Source organism: Pelophylax lessonae (genome assembly GCF_965119305.1).
Source record: "Pelophylax lessonae genome assembly, chromosome: 3".
Classification (NCBI taxonomy): domain Eukaryota; kingdom Metazoa; phylum Chordata; class Amphibia; order Anura; family Ranidae; genus Pelophylax; species Pelophylax lessonae.
The window spans coordinates 307123936-307142560 of NC_138770.1; the positions used below are offsets into that span (position 1 = coordinate 307123936).

Genomic DNA, 18625 nt, shown 5'->3' on the forward strand with positions numbered 1-18625 from the left:
AGCCTCCCCCCCTCCAGCTGTCTCCGATGAGGCAATGTCATATAACTCTTGATAGAATCTGCTAAATTCTTCCGCTATTTCTGATGGTCCATGTTTCATCTGTCCCCCTCTTGTTTGTATTTGTGTTATTACCGTCCTTCTCTGGGGTCCCCTTAATGCTCTAGCCAACATAGTGCCCGGTTTGTCAGAATATTCGTAATAATGCCTTTTTTGTGACACTATTACTCGAATAGCCTTCTCATAAAGTAACTCGTTCAATTTTTCCCTGGCCGCGGTGAGAGGCATCAGCTGTTCCCTCGCCACTGATTTTTTATGACTGGCGCTCAAAACTTCTATCTGTGTCAGCAGCTCAACAATCTTCTCTTCCTTTTCTCGTTTCCGTTTTGCTCCCATTTTGATCAACACTCCCCTGATTACACATTTATGTGCCTCCCATATGCTAGATGGTGTCACTTGTGGTGTTTGATTTTCTTGGAAATACCTCCTCAATTCTGCCTCTATCTCTGTTTTTGTTTCTAATCCTTGTAATAATGATTCGTTCAGTCTCCATGACGGAAGTTTTGTAGGTCCTTCTTCAAAGTCAATTGTAATATCAATTGGAGAGTGATCCGACATGGAGAAAGAACCAATTTGTGTAGCTACCACTTTGTGTAGGTCTCCCCGAGATATTAAAATACGGTCTATTCTAGAATATCTATTATGCACCATAGAGAAGTACGTATAGTTCCTTTCACTAGGATGCATAATGCGCCATGGGTCTACGAGATTGAGGAGTGTAATTTCCCTACTAAGTTTTTTTAGTCTAGCGTATGAGAGATGTGATGTTCCTTGAGAGGTGTCTATGATTGGCTCTGGGGCGTAATTAAAGTCTCCACCCATAATTACCATCCCTTCTTGGAACTCTAATAGGATTGGTGTAATAAGCATTAAGAATGAAATTTGATTATGATTAGGGAAATACACATTTATCAGGGTAATTGTTTTTTCCCCTATCTTGCCCTTGACCATCAGGTATCTTCCCTGTGGGTCGACACGTGTTTCCAGAAATGTCCATGGTATCTCTTTGGCTACAATAATGCTCACCCCCTTCGACTTAGGGATGGGGGTGGGGGCGTGATACGACCAAGGGAAATCTTTGTTCTGTAATTTTGGGGTTGCTTCCTTTTTAAAATACGTTTCCTGGCAGAAAAGTATTTGTGTCCGATTTCGTCTCATATCTGCCAGTAAACGTACTCGTTTTTCGGGTGTAGACAGTCCCCTAACATTCAATGAAGTGATTTTAATTTTCTGCATTTTTATCCCCACGTACTGTCTACAAATCTTATTCCCTTGGTTATACGTACTCCCGTCCCCCCCCCCTCCCGCTGTCGTCGTCCCCCTCACACTAAAAGAGGTGCCGTGAGTCCATGGTCGCTCCTTCGGAGGAAAAAAAAAAAAAAAAAAAAAAAAAAAAAAACTCCCCCCCCCCCCCCTAAGCACCAATTTACTCTCCCTTCCCCCCCTCTCCGCGGATATGCCAGTAAGTCGGGATCCTATGTGGTCAACTTTTGACCATGCGTACCGAGACGCTTCCTATTTGGGTGTGCGATCCAAGGATTCGCACCGTGAGGAGGACCAAATCAGTTGTCAAAAATAACTGTTTCTCTTCATGTGTTTACACACTAACAACCAAAAGAAAAAAAAAAAAAGAAAAAAATGATAGAAAAATCCACAAATAAAGACACAAAAAGTAAAACACATCAATCTCAGCGAGTCCGTGCACCCGGGGCATCCGCCCTTCACCAGAGATGCCTTGGGGGTCCCCATATATTATTCCCTACCAATCTGCCTCCATACATGCTTCAATCTATCGGTGTCCCTGAACTTGCTCATTGTTTAAGAGGCTATCCTTATCTTACCCCCCAAAGCCCTCACCGGTACTTGGTATCTAAACCATCCTCCTACCATTATCCCTCCCTCCTATTACTCACTAACCACCTATATTCCCTTCATCTCCTATTCTAAACCCCCTACTCAACTTGCTATCACTATTTGTCTCTCTCCTGTTGGTTCGTTACACTCTAAACCCTTTCCTTCTCAACCAGGGCTAGGCTCACTCCGTGCTTGTATCAGAAGGAAATCCTTATGACTTCTCCATTAGAAGCCCTTGCACTGCTCACATAATAATATCAAAAAGAAGAAGTCAGGATTCCTCCCTTACTCCTAGGATCAGTATCTTCCCTCACCCTCACTGATCTCCTCCCCGCTGATATAAAAAGTCCAAGATCTAAACAAGCAAAAAAGAAAAACCACAGAAAATAAGAACATTTACTGCTTGGCATCATCCAACTGTAATCATGTCACTGTTCCTGTAAAGTGATTCCTGGGCCTCTCTTAATCACTTGGGGGTCAAGCCAATCAGGAACTTGCACCGGCTGTGACCCCAAAAAAGCAAACAGTCCCGGTAGTTGATCAGGCCATCGTAGTGTAAAAAGCAATTCCCCTTTCGTAACCTTGAGATGAAAAGGGTGACCCCAGTGATAGGTAGCCCCCGCTTTCTGAATTTCTTCCAGTAAAGGTTTAACTACTGCACGCATTCTGAGAGTGTTCCTGGATAGATCTGGTAGGAGACGAATCATAGAACCTTCATATTCAAAGGGGCCCCTATCCCATGCTTTCTTCATTATTTTTTCTTTTAGTGCGAAGAAATGGATCCTAGCTAAGACGTCTCGTGGGTAGCCTTCCCCCATACTCCGCGGGGCCCTTACTCTATGGACCCTGTCTATCTCAATTGGCTCCAATTGAGATCTATCCAGAAGTCCATTGAAAATGCCTGTTATCTTGTCTGACAGTTCCGGCCCTTTTATCGTCTCAGGTAACCCCCTAAGACGTATATTATTGCGTCGATTTCTATTCTCGCCATCGTCTTGCTGCAGCTGGATCACACTTAGCTGTTTGGATAATAGTTTCTGCTGCACCTCTATACTTTCAACTTTCTCTATAATCTGGGTATGCTCTTTTTCCACTCCATCTATTCTAGTGTCCATTGTCTGCATTTGGCCCTTCAAGGAGTTAATTTCAGTGGTGAGTGAGCTTACTATGGAGGCTGCAATAGTTGATAGATCTTGTTTTGTTGGCATACTGGCAAATAGCTCCTTCCATTCCAAAGTCTGTGCGGGCGTACTTTGCTGGGGGGATTCTTGTGGGGTTAGATGCTCATCACTTGGAGAGACAATCTGCTCCAGTTTGTCCTCCATTTGCTGGGCTTGTGCCTCTTTACTATTATTACTGCTTTTACTGTCCTTCTTTACTCCTGTATTTCCAGAAGCCCCTGGTCTTGTTGGTGCCATTCTGGACGGTTCCTCCACTCTCCCACTTTGTGCACCCCTGAGAAAGTAAACAGAGATGTCCGCCCTCCTGCCAGATCTTCTTATATTCTGGGGTTCATTTCTCTGCATGGAGGATATGGGGGATGGGAACTTAGCTGCTAGTTGACATTGAGACTTCTTCACCACTAGCCCACCAGCCGCTAATTAGATATATCCGTGATTCTGCCCTTCAGTCTCTATCCCCCCAGTATACCATAGTACACAGCCCCCCCCCGAATGTAACCACAGTTTATACAGATTTTTCACTCACCAGGGCCGTTGCTGCACTTTCTCTATGCTCAGGTTCAATCCCTGTACTCCCGCAGTATCGGTTTGGCTGTTTCCCACCTGCCTCCACATTAGTATGGGTACACTGATATCCGTCCTGTTTGACTCAGTATATTTTTTGGGACCGGTCTGGGCCCCTGTATTTCCGTAGTCTCAGCGTGGTTCTGTCCTCTCCGGGTCTCGGTACCTATGTTGGGCACCTCAGCGACCCTCTGTTCTCCCCGGGTCTATGACCCAATATGCGGGAGTCCTGGCGTTGCTCTGTTCTCCCCGGGTCCGGGTCCCTGTGTAGTGAGGTCTGGGCTCCGCTCTGGAGTCCACGCCGGTCTCAGAAGACTGCCGCTCTCGGAGGAATCTGTTACCGCCTCGTGCACTCGCTTCCGGCGTCTGAGGGGGGAGGATGCTGCTGCTCGCTGCAATGGGCGGATGCCTGCTTACGGGTGTCGGACCTCTATTGTGAGCCTCCTCACGGCTTCATCCTCCTGCCACACCCGCCGAGGAGAAGCGTTTTAACCTCAGGCAACGAGGGGGGTTCTTTACCGTTAGGGCTACAAGATTGCGGAATTCTCTACCACAAGAGGTGGTTTCTGCGGGTATTATGGTGGCTTTCAAAAGACTCTTAGACTTACATCTCAAGGATCAGAACATTAAGGGCTATGTGAGATGATTACAGCCACACACACCTACACAGGTTTAACTGGATGGACTATTGTCTTTATTCAACCTCACCTACTATGTAACTATGTAACTATGTAATTATATAAAACTATTCGTTTCATTTTTTACATTTTACTATGAGGTGCCTCAAGAGTATGCATCATTTTAAAGGGCGCCCTGAGTGAAAAAAGATTGAGAAACACTGACCTAAGATATTATACTGTAAAAAAAAAGTGTAAAGTCCTAGTCAGTTATATAAAAACAGACAATACCATGAATTTGGAGTTGTTCATCTGACCCCTCAGCACGGTGTTCTCATAGTCGCAGGTGGCGTTGTTGCTGCAGTTGCACAGTATTAATGTAAGGCCTTTCTCTGCGGTGGCTTGGGAGTTGTTGGCTATTACAGTTGCAAACACGGGTGAGGAAGATGAAGGCAACCATCTAAGAGTGCCATTTACTGTAAACAATAACAAGGATTTGAAACAGAATAGTTTTATTATTGCTTTCATCATGAAACCAGAAATGACATGCCATTGGGCTTAAATTTGAAGGTAATATTTAGCTGCAAAGACTGTGCACATATGTCCTAAGTTCTGATTGATTGATTTATATCATACACAACAAATTAAGTACATATTGCCACAACTGTGTTAAAGCGGAGTTCCGGGCACAAAATTCAATTTCTAATAATTACTGCATTGTATTCCTTACTCTCCGCTGAGTCAGAATTGGATATTCCCATAGTTTTTTTTTTTTTCACTTACCTGTTTACAGAGGTTTGTATACTCACCTTTCAAAGGACTTCCTCCCTCCTGTGCCTCGGCTCTCCTCGTCACTTCCTGCCGCAATGCGTCCTGGGAGCTCTTCCTCGGCCCTCCCATGATGCACTTTGCAGTCACATGGGCGGCCGACCACTGTTCTCATTTCTTGACTCACAGGCCTACGCCCACTGGAATCAGGAAGAAGGGAAGACATTTCCCCACAACGGACTCGGCAATCCACAACAAAGATGGCGCCGCACATCAGAAATTATATAAAGTAAGATTTTATTCTTGCAAACTCATTATTTCACCATTCTAACCAGGATTAGCGGATGTATCGATGTGTAAGGGTGATTGTTAGGGGGAGATTGAAAAAAAAAAAACGATTCTGTGCCCGGAACTCCGCTTTAAGTCAGTGGTAGTGTATCATGGCCTAATGCAAACATGTAGCTACTTTCACAGGGCAGTGCAATCGTTAGGTTAATATCATAGGCTCTTTACAGCAATATACAAAACACATTCAGTATAAAAGGCTTGAAGATGAAGACTATAATTGGCCAACTTCCATTGTACTGAAGGAGAGAGTCCCCAACTCAATCAGAAAATCATAGGCAGTGATAGTTAAAATAGAACTATGGCCTTCCATTGAAGCAAGGCAAAGCAGTGTTCATTTTGACATCAGATCTCAAATTAGTTTTAGTCATAGTCTTTTATTTTATTTTATTTTTTTCAAATATTTTGTTTGAAAATGTCCAAGTTACAAGCGTCAAACAAAAACAGAAAGGGACAGATTTACAAAGCTTGTATCCAACCCACTACCAATGTTTTCTTTTTACGGAATTGATATTATGTCTCTGTGCCTAATATTGTGCAGTGTTATTCATGTTAACATTTATGTAAATACGTAAATATTAACAAAATATTCATTTTTTATTGGAAGCATGTATGAGTAATTGCATTTAACTGATTATATAACCAATTAATCCTTATGGAAGGTCTACTATGAAATATAGAAAAAGAAAAGAACAGAGAAAGAAAACAGAAATAGAATAAAGAAAAATAATTTATATTAGTTGTTTCTCGATAGTATTGTGGAGGGCCTTAGAATTTCCACAGACACTTGGTGGAGAAAAGTTATTGATATTAGGAATCACTTGAGTTTAATTCTTAGTATGCCTAGATAATTATTCATATTTGCTTTAATGTACCATTCAGTATAAAGAAACGGTGTCATAGTCTTTTGACTAAAATTATATTTTAGTTTTAGTCATATTTTAGTCATCTGAATGGTTTTAGTTTTAGTCATATTTTTGTCGACTAAAATCTCCAGTCATTTTAGTCAGCTAAAATCTTATGGGTTTAGTTAAATTGGAATGCATTAGTTAGGCATTTCTCTAGAATTTTCAGTTTCATTTCATACTCCTGGAGTAAGAATCTAAAAACATGTTATTATTTGTGGTATAAAGGTTTGAGCATGCACTACAGACACAGATGTAGATATATAACGGCTTTATCAATAAAACCAAGTTCCATAAACAAACAAAAATATTGCTTTAAAGTGCAACTTTAAAATATAAAAATAAAACAAAAAAAAACTGTAAACACCACTGGCTGTAATGTCATTGCACATATTATATTTATATTATTTATATTATATTATATTGCACTATATTACCAACATTAAATATTAAGAAAAAAAAAGAAAAGCCTTTTTCTTATTTATTCTTTTTTTCTTTCAGCAGCTTAGTACTGGCCCCTACTTTTTCTTATGTAGTAGTCCAGTACATGTTTAACCACTTCTGGACCGGAAGAATTTACCCCTTTAATGATCAGGCCATTTTTGGCCATACGGCATTGCGTTATTTTTAACTGACATTTTTGCATTTGTGCCACTCTGTATCCAAATAAAATTTGAGTACAGACTGAGGCAAAGACATTTTTTACCACAAATATAGATTTCTTTTGGTTGTATTTGATCGCCTATGTGATTTTTATTTTTCACGCTATAAACAAAAAAAGAGCGACAATTTCCAATAACATTCTCAATAAAAAAAAAAAATTAAAAATCAAATTTTTTCGTCATTTTAGGCCAATTTGTATTCTGCCACATATATTTGGTAAAAAAATCCAAATAAGTATATATTGATTGGTTTGTGCAAAAGTTATCACATCTACAAACTAGGGGAAAGATTTCTGTTATTTTTATTTATTTTTTAATAGTAATGGCGGTGATCAGTGATTTTTAGCGGGACTGCGACATTGCAGTGGACAGATCAGACACCTAACTGACATTTTTGACACTTTTGGGGGGCCCAGTGACATTATTACAGTAATCAGTGCTAAAAATATGCACTGTTACTGCACTAATGACACTGGCAGGGAAGGGGTTAACACCAGGGGTAATCAAAAGGTTAAATGTGTCCCTAGGGGGTCCTATCTAACTGTGTGGGTGATGGGCTTTCTGCATGAACACAGAGACCTGTGTTCCTAAATAAAAGGAACACAGGATCCCCGTGTTCATAACTGACAGAACAGTGGTCTGCCGTGTTTACAACGGCAGACCGCCGTTCTGTCTCCACAGGGAGTGATTGCGGCTGCTGGACCCGCTGATTGGCTTCCCCTGTGGCGAATGGGCCTCCGCTAGCGGTCCCCAAAGCGATGTACAATTACGTTGTTTCATGAGACAGAGCCTACCTGCCGCAGTAAAACTGTGCGAGCGGTCATTAAGAGGTTAAACTTCAATGCGCCATATTTATAGACTGGGAATGGAATTGTGTTGTTGATATAGAAAACATCAGCAGAGGGCGCCAAAGAGATGTGAGTGTGAATAAGTGTGTAGCACCCTACAGGCAGGGGCTAGGTAAATGTATAGTGGACTTCGTCTGCCTAACAGCAGGGCTGTGATTTATTTAGTTAGGGTGTCAGTGCTTCCAGATGTGCCTGCTGAGGGGACAAGTATCCCCACTGGCTCCTGTGAGAGGCTTATCATAGGGCAGTGTGGGAAGCCCAATCAGGGGACACATCCAAGCTTGTAACTACCCCAGAAGGCAGATTATGCTGCAAAAGATTCTGGGAGTGGGTATAAGTTTGGGGGAAGTGCGTGACAGGGTGTCTTTGGTGGGAGCAGAGTCCCAGGAGGGAGAGAATGACTGTCTCTCCTCCTGTCTGAGGAAGTGGATGTCTCGGGGTGCCGCCTGAGTATCCAGAGAGTGCTGAGCTGAGGAGATCCGGTCTGCCGAGAACCTGCGGAGCGTGAGAGGGGTCCAGTCCCAGGAAAGCCTACACATGTCGTGAGTACTGAGGATTGCCCCTGGGGGACTGACAGAGTCAGAGGGGACCACTCCGGAAGAGGTTCTGGGATCCAGTGCCAGCTAGCTGAAAGGGGGTACCTAGATTGAGGACCCTGAAGTTACAGAGGGGGGGTACATAGTCAGTGAACCCCGAAGAGTTTAAAGTTAAAGGGGGCACCTGCATATGGGCCCTGAATTGGACAGAGTGTGACCGTTGAGAGTTGCAGCTTTACAGAAATCTACAGTGTACTACCTCAAGCCAGTGCAAGGCGGGAGGGGAGTATTCAGTGACTTTGCAGTACAGCAGTGTCAGTAATTCTACAATTCACAGTCTTGGGTCTTCTGGACTTATTGTCGAGGATCCATTCAAGCTACAGTGTGTTCTCAATGTTAGTGAGCGTTGGCTGGCGTCGGCTGGCCTCAAGGAAGCACCAACAAACATTTTTCTAGAATTAAGTCCCAAGTGTAATTAGTTAAGCCTAAAGGAGTATCCCACTCATTCCCTTCTCCCATCCCCTTTTCTACAATAAAAACCACAAAACCAAGATGCCAGAGTCATCCATGCCTCAGTTCTCACACCCAGGGTCGCAGCTCACATGGGCTGGAGAGGTAACCGGTAACAATGGCAGACCCATATCAGGCCACAGGCCTGGAAAACCTACTACAAGTCTAATCTGTGGAACTGCATAGGAAAGGGAAAGCCAATGCAGCTTGTTGATAGAATCAGGGAACTGGGTCTTTAACAGACAGGTGGAGCTCCGAGGAAAGTGGAACTTCAGGTGGGTAAACATCCCTCCCTCAAGTTTTTGTTCGTTGCCGAAAATTGTAATTGATTTTCATCACAGTTTTCATCAATTGACTTAATTTGAATTTTAGTTTAGTTTAGTTTTCGTCACTGAAAACATGCAGCTGATGAAAATTTCTACGAAAATATTTACATTGATGAATGTAACACTGCTGCAAAATACCTGCTGAGTCTACCAGTAAGGTCTACCGTAACTGCTTTCTGTGATGGGATGGTGTGACAACAATGCTTCACTGCTACTGAATTCAGTTGCCACTCATGTAGGCTGTATCTGCTTGGACTACAGTGGGAGGGGAAAATGTTGCAGGGGGTGTGGCTATCAGCAATGTCATTCACTAATCTGTAGTCTAGCCACACCTAGTTCTGCCAACTGCTTTCTGGGTTGGTAAAACTGTCTCTGTTTCTGAAACCATCCCACTGCGATCAGTAATGTCTGTGAGGAGAAGCATGTGAGACATACATGAAGGAGGATTTGGCGCAGTCAGGGAAGGTAAAGGAAGTTTTTAGTTTGGGGCTTGAATATTGCATAGTAAATGGATTAGGTACTAGTTTGTAATGTCATACAGGAACCCTTAGTTGTACTTGAACTCTAAAGTAAAGCAAAGTGATGTGAAATAAAACCATATTCACATACAACCTAAACAATCAAACAATCGATAACGTGCAGGGGAAATTTAGAAACATGCTTTCCTTTTATCCAATTTTGTTTTTTACTGCTGCATATTTTCCAGGAAAATAACAACTCCTCCTATAAATATAGTGCTGCAATATTTTGAAATCTTCCCATATTTGCTGCCACTCTCACAATAACCATTGTAACAGATGTCATCATTAGGCCATTATTTAGTTTACACAGATCCAATATAATATGTCAAAAGACTGTTAGAGAATTATTTAGAGTATGAGGATGTCATACCTGAAATGATGATGTCAGTGGATTCTGTTTGCAGACTGAACACAGAGTCTTCAGCAGAGTAGCCAATCAGGACCTCTTCACCGAAGGAGCTCATGATACTTGCAGGGCCAGAGATATTTGGAGGGAAAATGGCTATATAAATAAAAAAACAACACCACAACTGAAGTACAAAATATTGTTAGCATTATGATCAATTATAATTAAAGGTTTCATGCAAGTACTATGTTTTTCTCTTATTCCACTCCTTTCATTTTTTTTTTTAATAGGACTATGGCCTCCAACAAAAAAAATGTTCTTCAGCACTTAATTATAAGTAAATTTGCACTTTCATTTTTCCACAAAGTCCCCACATAGGAACACATGTTTGCTTATACTACAGTGGGATGAAAAAAATGTTGGAGGGCCCGTGGCGATCAGCATTATAATAACTGCTGATTTAGAAACCTGTAGCCTGTCAACAGGGCACCTGGCCACAACTAGTCCTGTCCATTGCTTTCTAGATTGATAGTCGTTTCCTCGACCATGCCTTCCTCCTTCCTTAGAGGATTTGACTGACAGCAGCAGGAGTCTATGGCTCCCAATTCTCTCAGAGTCTCCTGTGAGAATAAGAAGAGAGAACAGTGTTGCTGCAGATGGGACAGTGCTGGATTGGTGGAGAAGCGTTTGGTTGCTGGAAACTTACTGAGGTGTTTTTGCAGGGAATGCAATAATGTAAAAAACAATTAAACTTGTGAACCACTTTATATGGCTTCAGCATCATACAGATGGTGATGTGGACAACTAAAGAAGGATCTAATTGCCTCTGCACAAAAGATAGATTTCTAAAACCTGAATGTCATGTTAACATTAAAGAAGAACTACAGGCAAAGCTTTTATTTCCATTTTGGATAGAGTAAGGGAGGGTTATAATCCCTTTTTTCCACCACCTGTGTCCCATTTTGGAGATTTCCCTTCACTTCCTGTCCTATAACCAAAACAGGAAGTGAGAGGAAATGTCTATGAATTAAGGGAATCCTTTGGAGACCGCCAGGTCACCAAAATTAGTGTCCCCATTGGAAGATTTGAAGTGCTGTCAGTGCGGTTTTTATTGCACAGACAGCCATGAAAACTGACAGGTGTTCTAATCACTCTTCACTCTATCCAAAACAAAACAAAAAGTTTGGGCTTTAGCTGTACTTTAGTATAGTCGAGTAAAAAAGGAGTGTTTTTTTTATCTTCATGCCAGAGATTAGTAAGTGAGGGGAGGAGGAGGCCAGAGATCAGCTTTAAGATATTTTAAATTTGTTTTGAATTTATTTTATTGAACATCTTGAAGTTATTCTGCCTGCACAATGCACATCTAAAACATATATAGCCTTGTGGTGCAAGGGGACTGCAGATTTGGCTTAGTCTTAATTATGACACATTGTCATTACTACAATCAGAAGCGTAGCTTGAAGCTTGTTGACCCCCCACTACCACCCACCGATTCCGCCACGCGCCAAGATACTCCCAGTGGCTAAAGAATTTTGCAGATCTTTATTTGCATATTGAGAGGGTAATTCAAAAGATTTTGGAGAAACTGTCCACATTTACACATACCTCTCTGATTCTTTTGAATACCTGTAGAGAGGCCTAAAGAGACCGTACATCTTAGGATAGACCCTACCAACGTACCCTGTCAGTAAAGAACCCTCCTCCGCTAAGTAAAGACCCCCCCCCCCCAGTAGAGACTCCCCTTGCTCATTACAGGCACCTGACCCACTCCCCAGTACAGACCCCCCACCAGCCTATCCTCCCTTTGCTCAGCGGGCTCTATGAGGTAGCCAGAGGGGGTGTTGCAGTGCACATATAACAGGCACTTGCAGCGCCGTGCAACACACACATACAAAAAACATTGTTGGGCAGTCGCTGAAGAATAATTGGTCACCAAACATTTTTACAGGCAGCCCTGCAGCACCTCCCAAGAGCCTGCACCCTGTGTAGATGGCACCCCTAGCAACTCAATTGTCCAGCTAAATTGTAATATCTCTTTACCAGAAGAGCTGCAGCATACTCCTTCATCTCTGTCAACTTAGCAATGTAGTTAGACTGGGAACTCGAGTCAATAAGAGCAGAGGGGTGTAGAAGGCAAAGTGGAAGCTCCTATAGTACACAAGCTGGATCCGAGCCAGGGCTCCTGGGTTTTGTTGAGTTGGGGGGTATGCTGACATGACAGGCCCCCTGGAGCATGGGCGGGGTCGCAGTTGCGAGGCTTGTGACATTTATTTTTTATTACAATGATTTTGTCACTGGATTAGAGCAACACAAGATCTACACTGCTGACTTCTCTGCATCTCTGGACCTGTTTGTTAATGCCCTCTTGTCACTAGCACATTCATGCTTTCAGAATCTGATGTGAGTATGGGAGGCAGCCATACAATCATTCTCTGAAACCCTTCACCTCAGGGTTTTAATATACAATATTGTCGCTGTGAATTATGTATAGTCTGACAGTCACCACCATTTGCTTGATTTTTATACTTACAAATCAGAGATCTCCTCTCACTATATACAGTATTACTGGTCATAGTGGCAGATCCTATAGCGAAGTTTCCAGTGCTCAGAATATCATAGAGACAGTCTGTATTTCCACCACAAGTGCTGTTTGCTTTCTGGATGAATGCAGGGTCACTGGACAAGAGCAGCTCATCAAGGAACTTTGGTATAAAACTATTGTTGTTGTACGTGTACCAGGTTTCTTCAATAGTTGTGTTGTAAAGGAATATTGTATCCTTGGGTGTAGTTTTCCCTAAAAAAATCAAATGTGCATATGGATAATCGATAATATAAAAACATATTACAGCTATACTTTTATCACACGCTAATCTGCTTTAGTTACTCTGTGGTGATTGCAGAATTACAGATTAAAAAAATATATTTTGTTTTACAATGTACCACCAGCCAGGTTTTTAGTGGTAAATAGCGGTAACGTTTAAAATAACATTTTATTTTTTAAATATAGAACAGTCATTAAAAATATGGTTGAAGCTATACATAAATATACACTGAATATATACTGTTTAAAAAAACAAATATATCTATCTATCTATATATATATATATATATATATATATATATATATATATATATATAACTGCACCTATGTTTGTACTCAGTGTATTTGGTTATAAATAGAGATGAGCTGAGCCAATAAGCCAGAGATTATTAAACAAATGGTGTGTGTAGGGGGTCTCCTCAAACCTATCCTTTATGACAACCTGTTTTAGATTTTAAGGGGGTACCCGTGCAGAAAAAAAAAATAAGGGGTCTTACCAGTAGTTGGTAAGGAAAGGGAAGGGGAGTAAGCATGCGCCCCACTCCTTCCTTTTAAACTATACCAGGCCACATTCCCTCAATCTGGGAAGGGTACCTTGCCAGGGGGGACTCTTCTGGCAAGGGGCCTCTTCCCTACAATCCTGGCCAAGTGGTTGTTGGGGATTTGTGGCTAGGGGGATTATTGGAATCCAGAAATCCCAGATACTAAATTCTGATACCGCCTCCACACATAACACATTTTGACATGTTCTTTGTAAAAAAAAAAATGTCCCATGATGTAAATCCATCATAAATTAGTGATGCAGATCCTCATGATCAACAATGCCCTCTGGAAATAAAAAGCATGCCAATCCACCTCTCTATGAAAACTAGTACCTAATGACAGATCCAAGGCTGTGCAATTTTTATTTTTTGCGCTATAAGCAAAAAAAGAGCGACAATTTTGAAAAAAAAAAAAAAAACAATATTTTTCACATTCTGCTAAATACCATTCTCAAAAAAAAAAAATTTTAAATCAAATTTTTTTAACATTTTAGGCCAATTTGTTTTCTGCTACATATTTTTGGGAAAACAAAAATCGCAATAAGCGTATTTTGATTGGTTTTGATTGGTTTGTGCAAGAGTTATCGTGTCTACTAACTACGGGAAAGATTTATATAATTTTTATTTGGTTTCTTTTTGTTCCAAGGCTAACAGCTGACTTGAAAATAAAGGGGCAGAGATGGTAGCTGATGTCAATGACCAATTATGGCTATAGTCCATAGTCAAATATAATCATGGCCAATGATGTCAGCCACCATCTCTGCTCTGTTTGCTTACGTTCACTTGTCAGAAAATCCCCAGCTGCCAACTAAATGGCAGGGCAGGGATACATCACTGGTTGCAAAGAAGCTGGTGGCCACTGCCCAGTGGGGAGGATTCCCCCATTTATCTTGAAAATACATTTTCTGTTATGACTACACAGAAAAAAGAAAAAAAAAAAAAAAAAGAAATACACGAATGTTGTGAAGAAATTGCAGTACTGGCAACCTATCACTTCAGTGCCACCTTCTGTGTAGAACAAACAGCTATGACAATTAAATATTCTCTTACATGACATGCCAAAGTCGAAAATCTGTGAGTCGTTTGGCTTTGTATTGTCATTATATGGTAATGTGTAGCCATAAGCATTTAGGAAGTCATCATTTGGATTTCCATTTAGTACCCCTGAAATAAAATAGAAGAGGTAAATATACATTTGACAAATCATGAAACACCAAGGTGACAACAATGAAGTCTGTTCCTCCTGATGTGACTTTGTTTCAAGTTACACAGGAATAAGTAGATTTCTGCAGTGTGTGGGAAAATTGAATAGTTACATCCCTATCAATAAAAGCAGTAACATTTTGCTACTTGTCAACAAGCCCTAAATGGCAAAATAGGTATTAGTCAATTGGACTGTAGTGTCTGCTAGAGTTGGGCGAATGGTTCAGCCCCAATCAGGGTGCAGTATAAGCTGTTTGTTAATGAGCTGGGCCAGGAAGCCAGCCGTGGCGTCCTTTACAACCAATGAGTTATCAGTTGTCAATGGGCTTCCCTGCTGACAGCTGAGTAAAAAAAAAAAAACAGCGTGGGGTCCCCCCCCCCGCCGAAACTTTTTAAAGAATCGGCATGGGGTTCCCCTCAAAATTCATATCAGACCATATTTCAAGCATGCAGCCCGGCAGGTAAGGAAAGGGATGGGACAAGCAAACGCCACTCCCCTCCTGAGCCATACCAGGCCACATGCCCTCAATATGGGCACCTGTCTCTATGTTGATAGGGACAGGGGCCTCATCCCCACAACCCTGGCCAGTGGTTGTGGGGATCTGTAGGCAGGGGGCTTATCAGAATCAAACAAGGGGGCCCCCAGATCCCACCTCCCCTATGTGAATGAGTATTGGGTACATAGTACCCCTACCCATTCACCAAAAAAGTTTTTAAAAGGTAACAATGACACAGAAAATGTTTTTAACAATTCCTTTAAAAAAAAAAATAAAAAAACAGTGTACCCCGATGTAAATTCATCATCAATAATGCCACTCGCTGCACCCGAAAAAAAAAAAAAAAGCCTACCACTGTCCATGAAGGCTGCCTGCCTACTGCAGGCTACGCCAATTGACATTCCATATATAGTTAAGGGGTGTCTTCTTTTTTTTTTTTGGTTATGCTCCAGACCTCCTATGGATTGCAGTTGGCAACACAGGAAGTGAAGGAGAGCGGGGATACAGCGGCGGTAGCCGCGGATGAGGAGACTGCAGAGTCACCATCAGGAGGGACGGGAGGAGCGAGTAGCTCCTGTTGGAATGCTGTAAAGCGATTGCCTTAAAGAAAAAGTGTGAGTGCAATTCCAATGTACTGTGTTATTGTCCTTTAATAAAGCGTTATTGCCCGAGGTTGCATGCACTTCTCTTTACAGATTTGAATTGTTTTGATCTGCCCCCCCCCCCAGTGGAGTGAGAGAGGAGCAGCAGCAACCAGGACATTTCAGCTTAAAAGCATACAAACAAAGGAGGTGAACACATGGACAGCGCCATGGGCTGGTGAAGTACTCCTCTTTGTACTTGTTGTACATCAGCATGTGCAGGATCTGTTCTTTTTGATTGTTAAGGGGTGGGGCCACCTGGCTATGCACTGGTCCATGACATCAGAAATGGGTGGAGCCACAAGGTGGCATAGCCAGGTGGCCCTGCCCCTTACCTATATAAGAACTGATAAATGTCTTAGCTTGCAGTAGGTGGTCAGCTTTTAACGATTTTAGGACCGGAAGGATTTGCCCCCTTAATGACCAGGCCCTATTTTGCGATTCGGCACTATGTTAATTTAACGGACAATTGCGCGGTCGTGCGACGCTGTACCCAAATAAAATTGATGTTCTTTTTTTCCCCACAAATGGAGCTTTCTTTTGGTGGTATTTGATCACCTGTGCAATTTTTATTTTTTGCGCTATAAACAAAAAAAGAGCAACAATTTTGAAAAAAAAAAAAACAATATTTTTCACATTCTGCTAAATAACATTCTCAAAAAAAAAGAAAAATTTTAAATCAAATTTTTTTTAACATTTTAGGCCAATTTGTTTTCTGCTACATATTTTTGGTTAAAAAAAAATCGCAATAAGCGTATTTTGATTGGTTTGCGCAAGAGTTATTGCGTCTACTAACTACGGGAAAGATTTATATAATTTTTTTTTTTTTACTATTAATGGTGGCAATCTGCGATTTTTTTGTGGGACTGTGATTGGACCTCAGGAAGAGCTGACCATTCTTCTCTCTCAGCGGGGAACAATCGCTGGTGTCAGGCGGCAATCTGAGCCACCTGACACACGCATTGGCTTCCCCGCTGACGAGAGTGAGCGACATATACCTACGTCGCTTTGCCCAGGAGCGGCTGCCAGCCACAGTATATCTGTAGTGGGCGGTCGTAAAGTGGTTAAGTGATAGTAAACTCTGTACTACCACTTGTATCTACAGGTAAGCCTATAATAAGGCTTACCTGTAGGTACTGTGAATATCTCCTAAGCTTGCACATGACATCATCGGCGCATGCTCTCTGAAGGTCTGGGTTACAGTGCCGTACTTTCAGAGCCCGTGCTTGAAACGGGAGTGACATCATCACGGCTTCGGCCAGAGCTTGCAAACCCAGAAGACAGACAGGGAGAACATGTCAGCCCTCTCAGCATTGACTTAACAGCACTGGAGGGCTTCCTTCCAAGGTAAGTATTTCATCATGTGCTAGTATACTATGCATACTAGCACATTATGCAATTGCTTTGCAGGGTTTTTTTTAACATAGGCGGTTGGAGCATTTTTATTTTTTATTTTTGGGTGTGGCGGGTGGCGTGATTGGCGATAAATTTACATCGGGTGACACTGTTTTTAAATTTTTTATTAAAGGAATTGTCAAAAACTGTCCCCTACCCATTTTTTTTTTTTTGGTGAATGGGTAGGGGTACTATGCACCCCATACTCATTCACATGGGGGGGCAGATCTGGGGCCCTGATGTTAAAGGTGGCTTCCAGATTCTGATAAGCCCCCCTGCCCGCAGACCCCCACAACCACCGGCCACAGTTGCGGGCATGAAGCCCTTGTCCCCATCAACATGGGGACAAGATGCTTTGGGGTGGGGAGGCAGAGCATATATCCCCCCCATGTTGAGGGCATGTGGCCTGGTATGGTTCTGAAGGGAGGGCGCTTGCCTCCCCCTTTCCTGACCTGCTAGGCTGCATACCCGGATAAGGGTCTGGTATGGAATTTTTTTTGGTGGGGGGGGGGGGGGGGGTCCCACGCTGTTTTTTTCTTTATTTTATTTCAATAGCCGAGTGACGGCAGTTGCAACCGTGAGTCACTTTAAATTTGATTTGACTCGTTTTTTTTCTTTAGAAATTTAATTTTTGCTGCAGCATATTCTATGCATGCTACGGATGCACCACTTTACCGGCAGACTAAGGGGACCACCCAGGCACTATATTTTTTTTTTCTTTTGAAAACAAACGTTTAGTGGGTTCACATAATAACAACAAAACAAACGTATGCAGTCAGCACACCAGGTCACATCACATCAGTAGTATATAATACAACATTGTCACATAAGGTACAGAAATCAGGCAAGAAAAAGAAAAAAAAACAAAATACATGCCCATGGGGGGAAATAGCATCGCACACAGGCAAGTATAACAGCAAGTATAACTGAAACCCCATCCCATAGCGTCCATGAGTATAAGCAGGGTACACAAGGCTCACCACAATCCCAGAGATCACCCAGGAGAACAGGTGTCAGAGGACTGAAGCCACCTGTCCCAGACCCTATGATAACTGCCAAGAGAACCCCGGTTAGTATATATGACTTTCTTGTAGGACAAGGATTGATTGATGTCAGCCTTCCACATAGCTAGATCAGGCCAGACGGACTGTATCCACGTGCGGGCAATCAGTTTTCTTGCGCTAAAGAGGGTTTCATGTAGGAATTTTATGGTGTATTTATCAACGTCCTCATCAGGTATAATACCCAGCAGGCAGACCCTAGGATCTAGTGTGACAGGAGCCCCCATACGGTCGTGCAGGAAGCGAACCACCTGCACCCAGAAGCCCTGGATCCGAGGACAGTGCCACAACAGATGTCCAAAGGTGCCCGGTGACAATAAACACTTGGGGCACACAGGGTCTCTGGAGGGAACGAATCTGGCTATTCTGTCAGGAGAGAGGTACGCTCTATGTAATATATACACCTGTGTCAATCTGTCAGACAA

The 18625-nt window shown here is 42.3% G+C and overlaps 1 protein-coding gene across 1 annotated transcript in view; it reads right to left on the reverse strand.

Moving 5' to 3' along the window:
* Positions 1-18625, reverse strand: part of LOC309550513 (uncharacterized protein) — a gene marked incomplete at both ends in the record, with an annotated part of 141269 nt that overhangs the window by 64266 nt on the left and 58378 nt on the right. Inside the window, 4 exons of the mRNA XM_082250876.1 lie at positions 4565-4749; positions 10065-10196; positions 12571-12834; positions 14454-14567. Of these exons, the coding sequence (XP_082107002.1) occupies positions 4565-4749; positions 10065-10196; positions 12571-12834; positions 14454-14567 (695 nt within the window). The remainder of the gene's footprint in view (positions 1-4564; positions 4750-10064; positions 10197-12570; positions 12835-14453; positions 14568-18625) is intronic.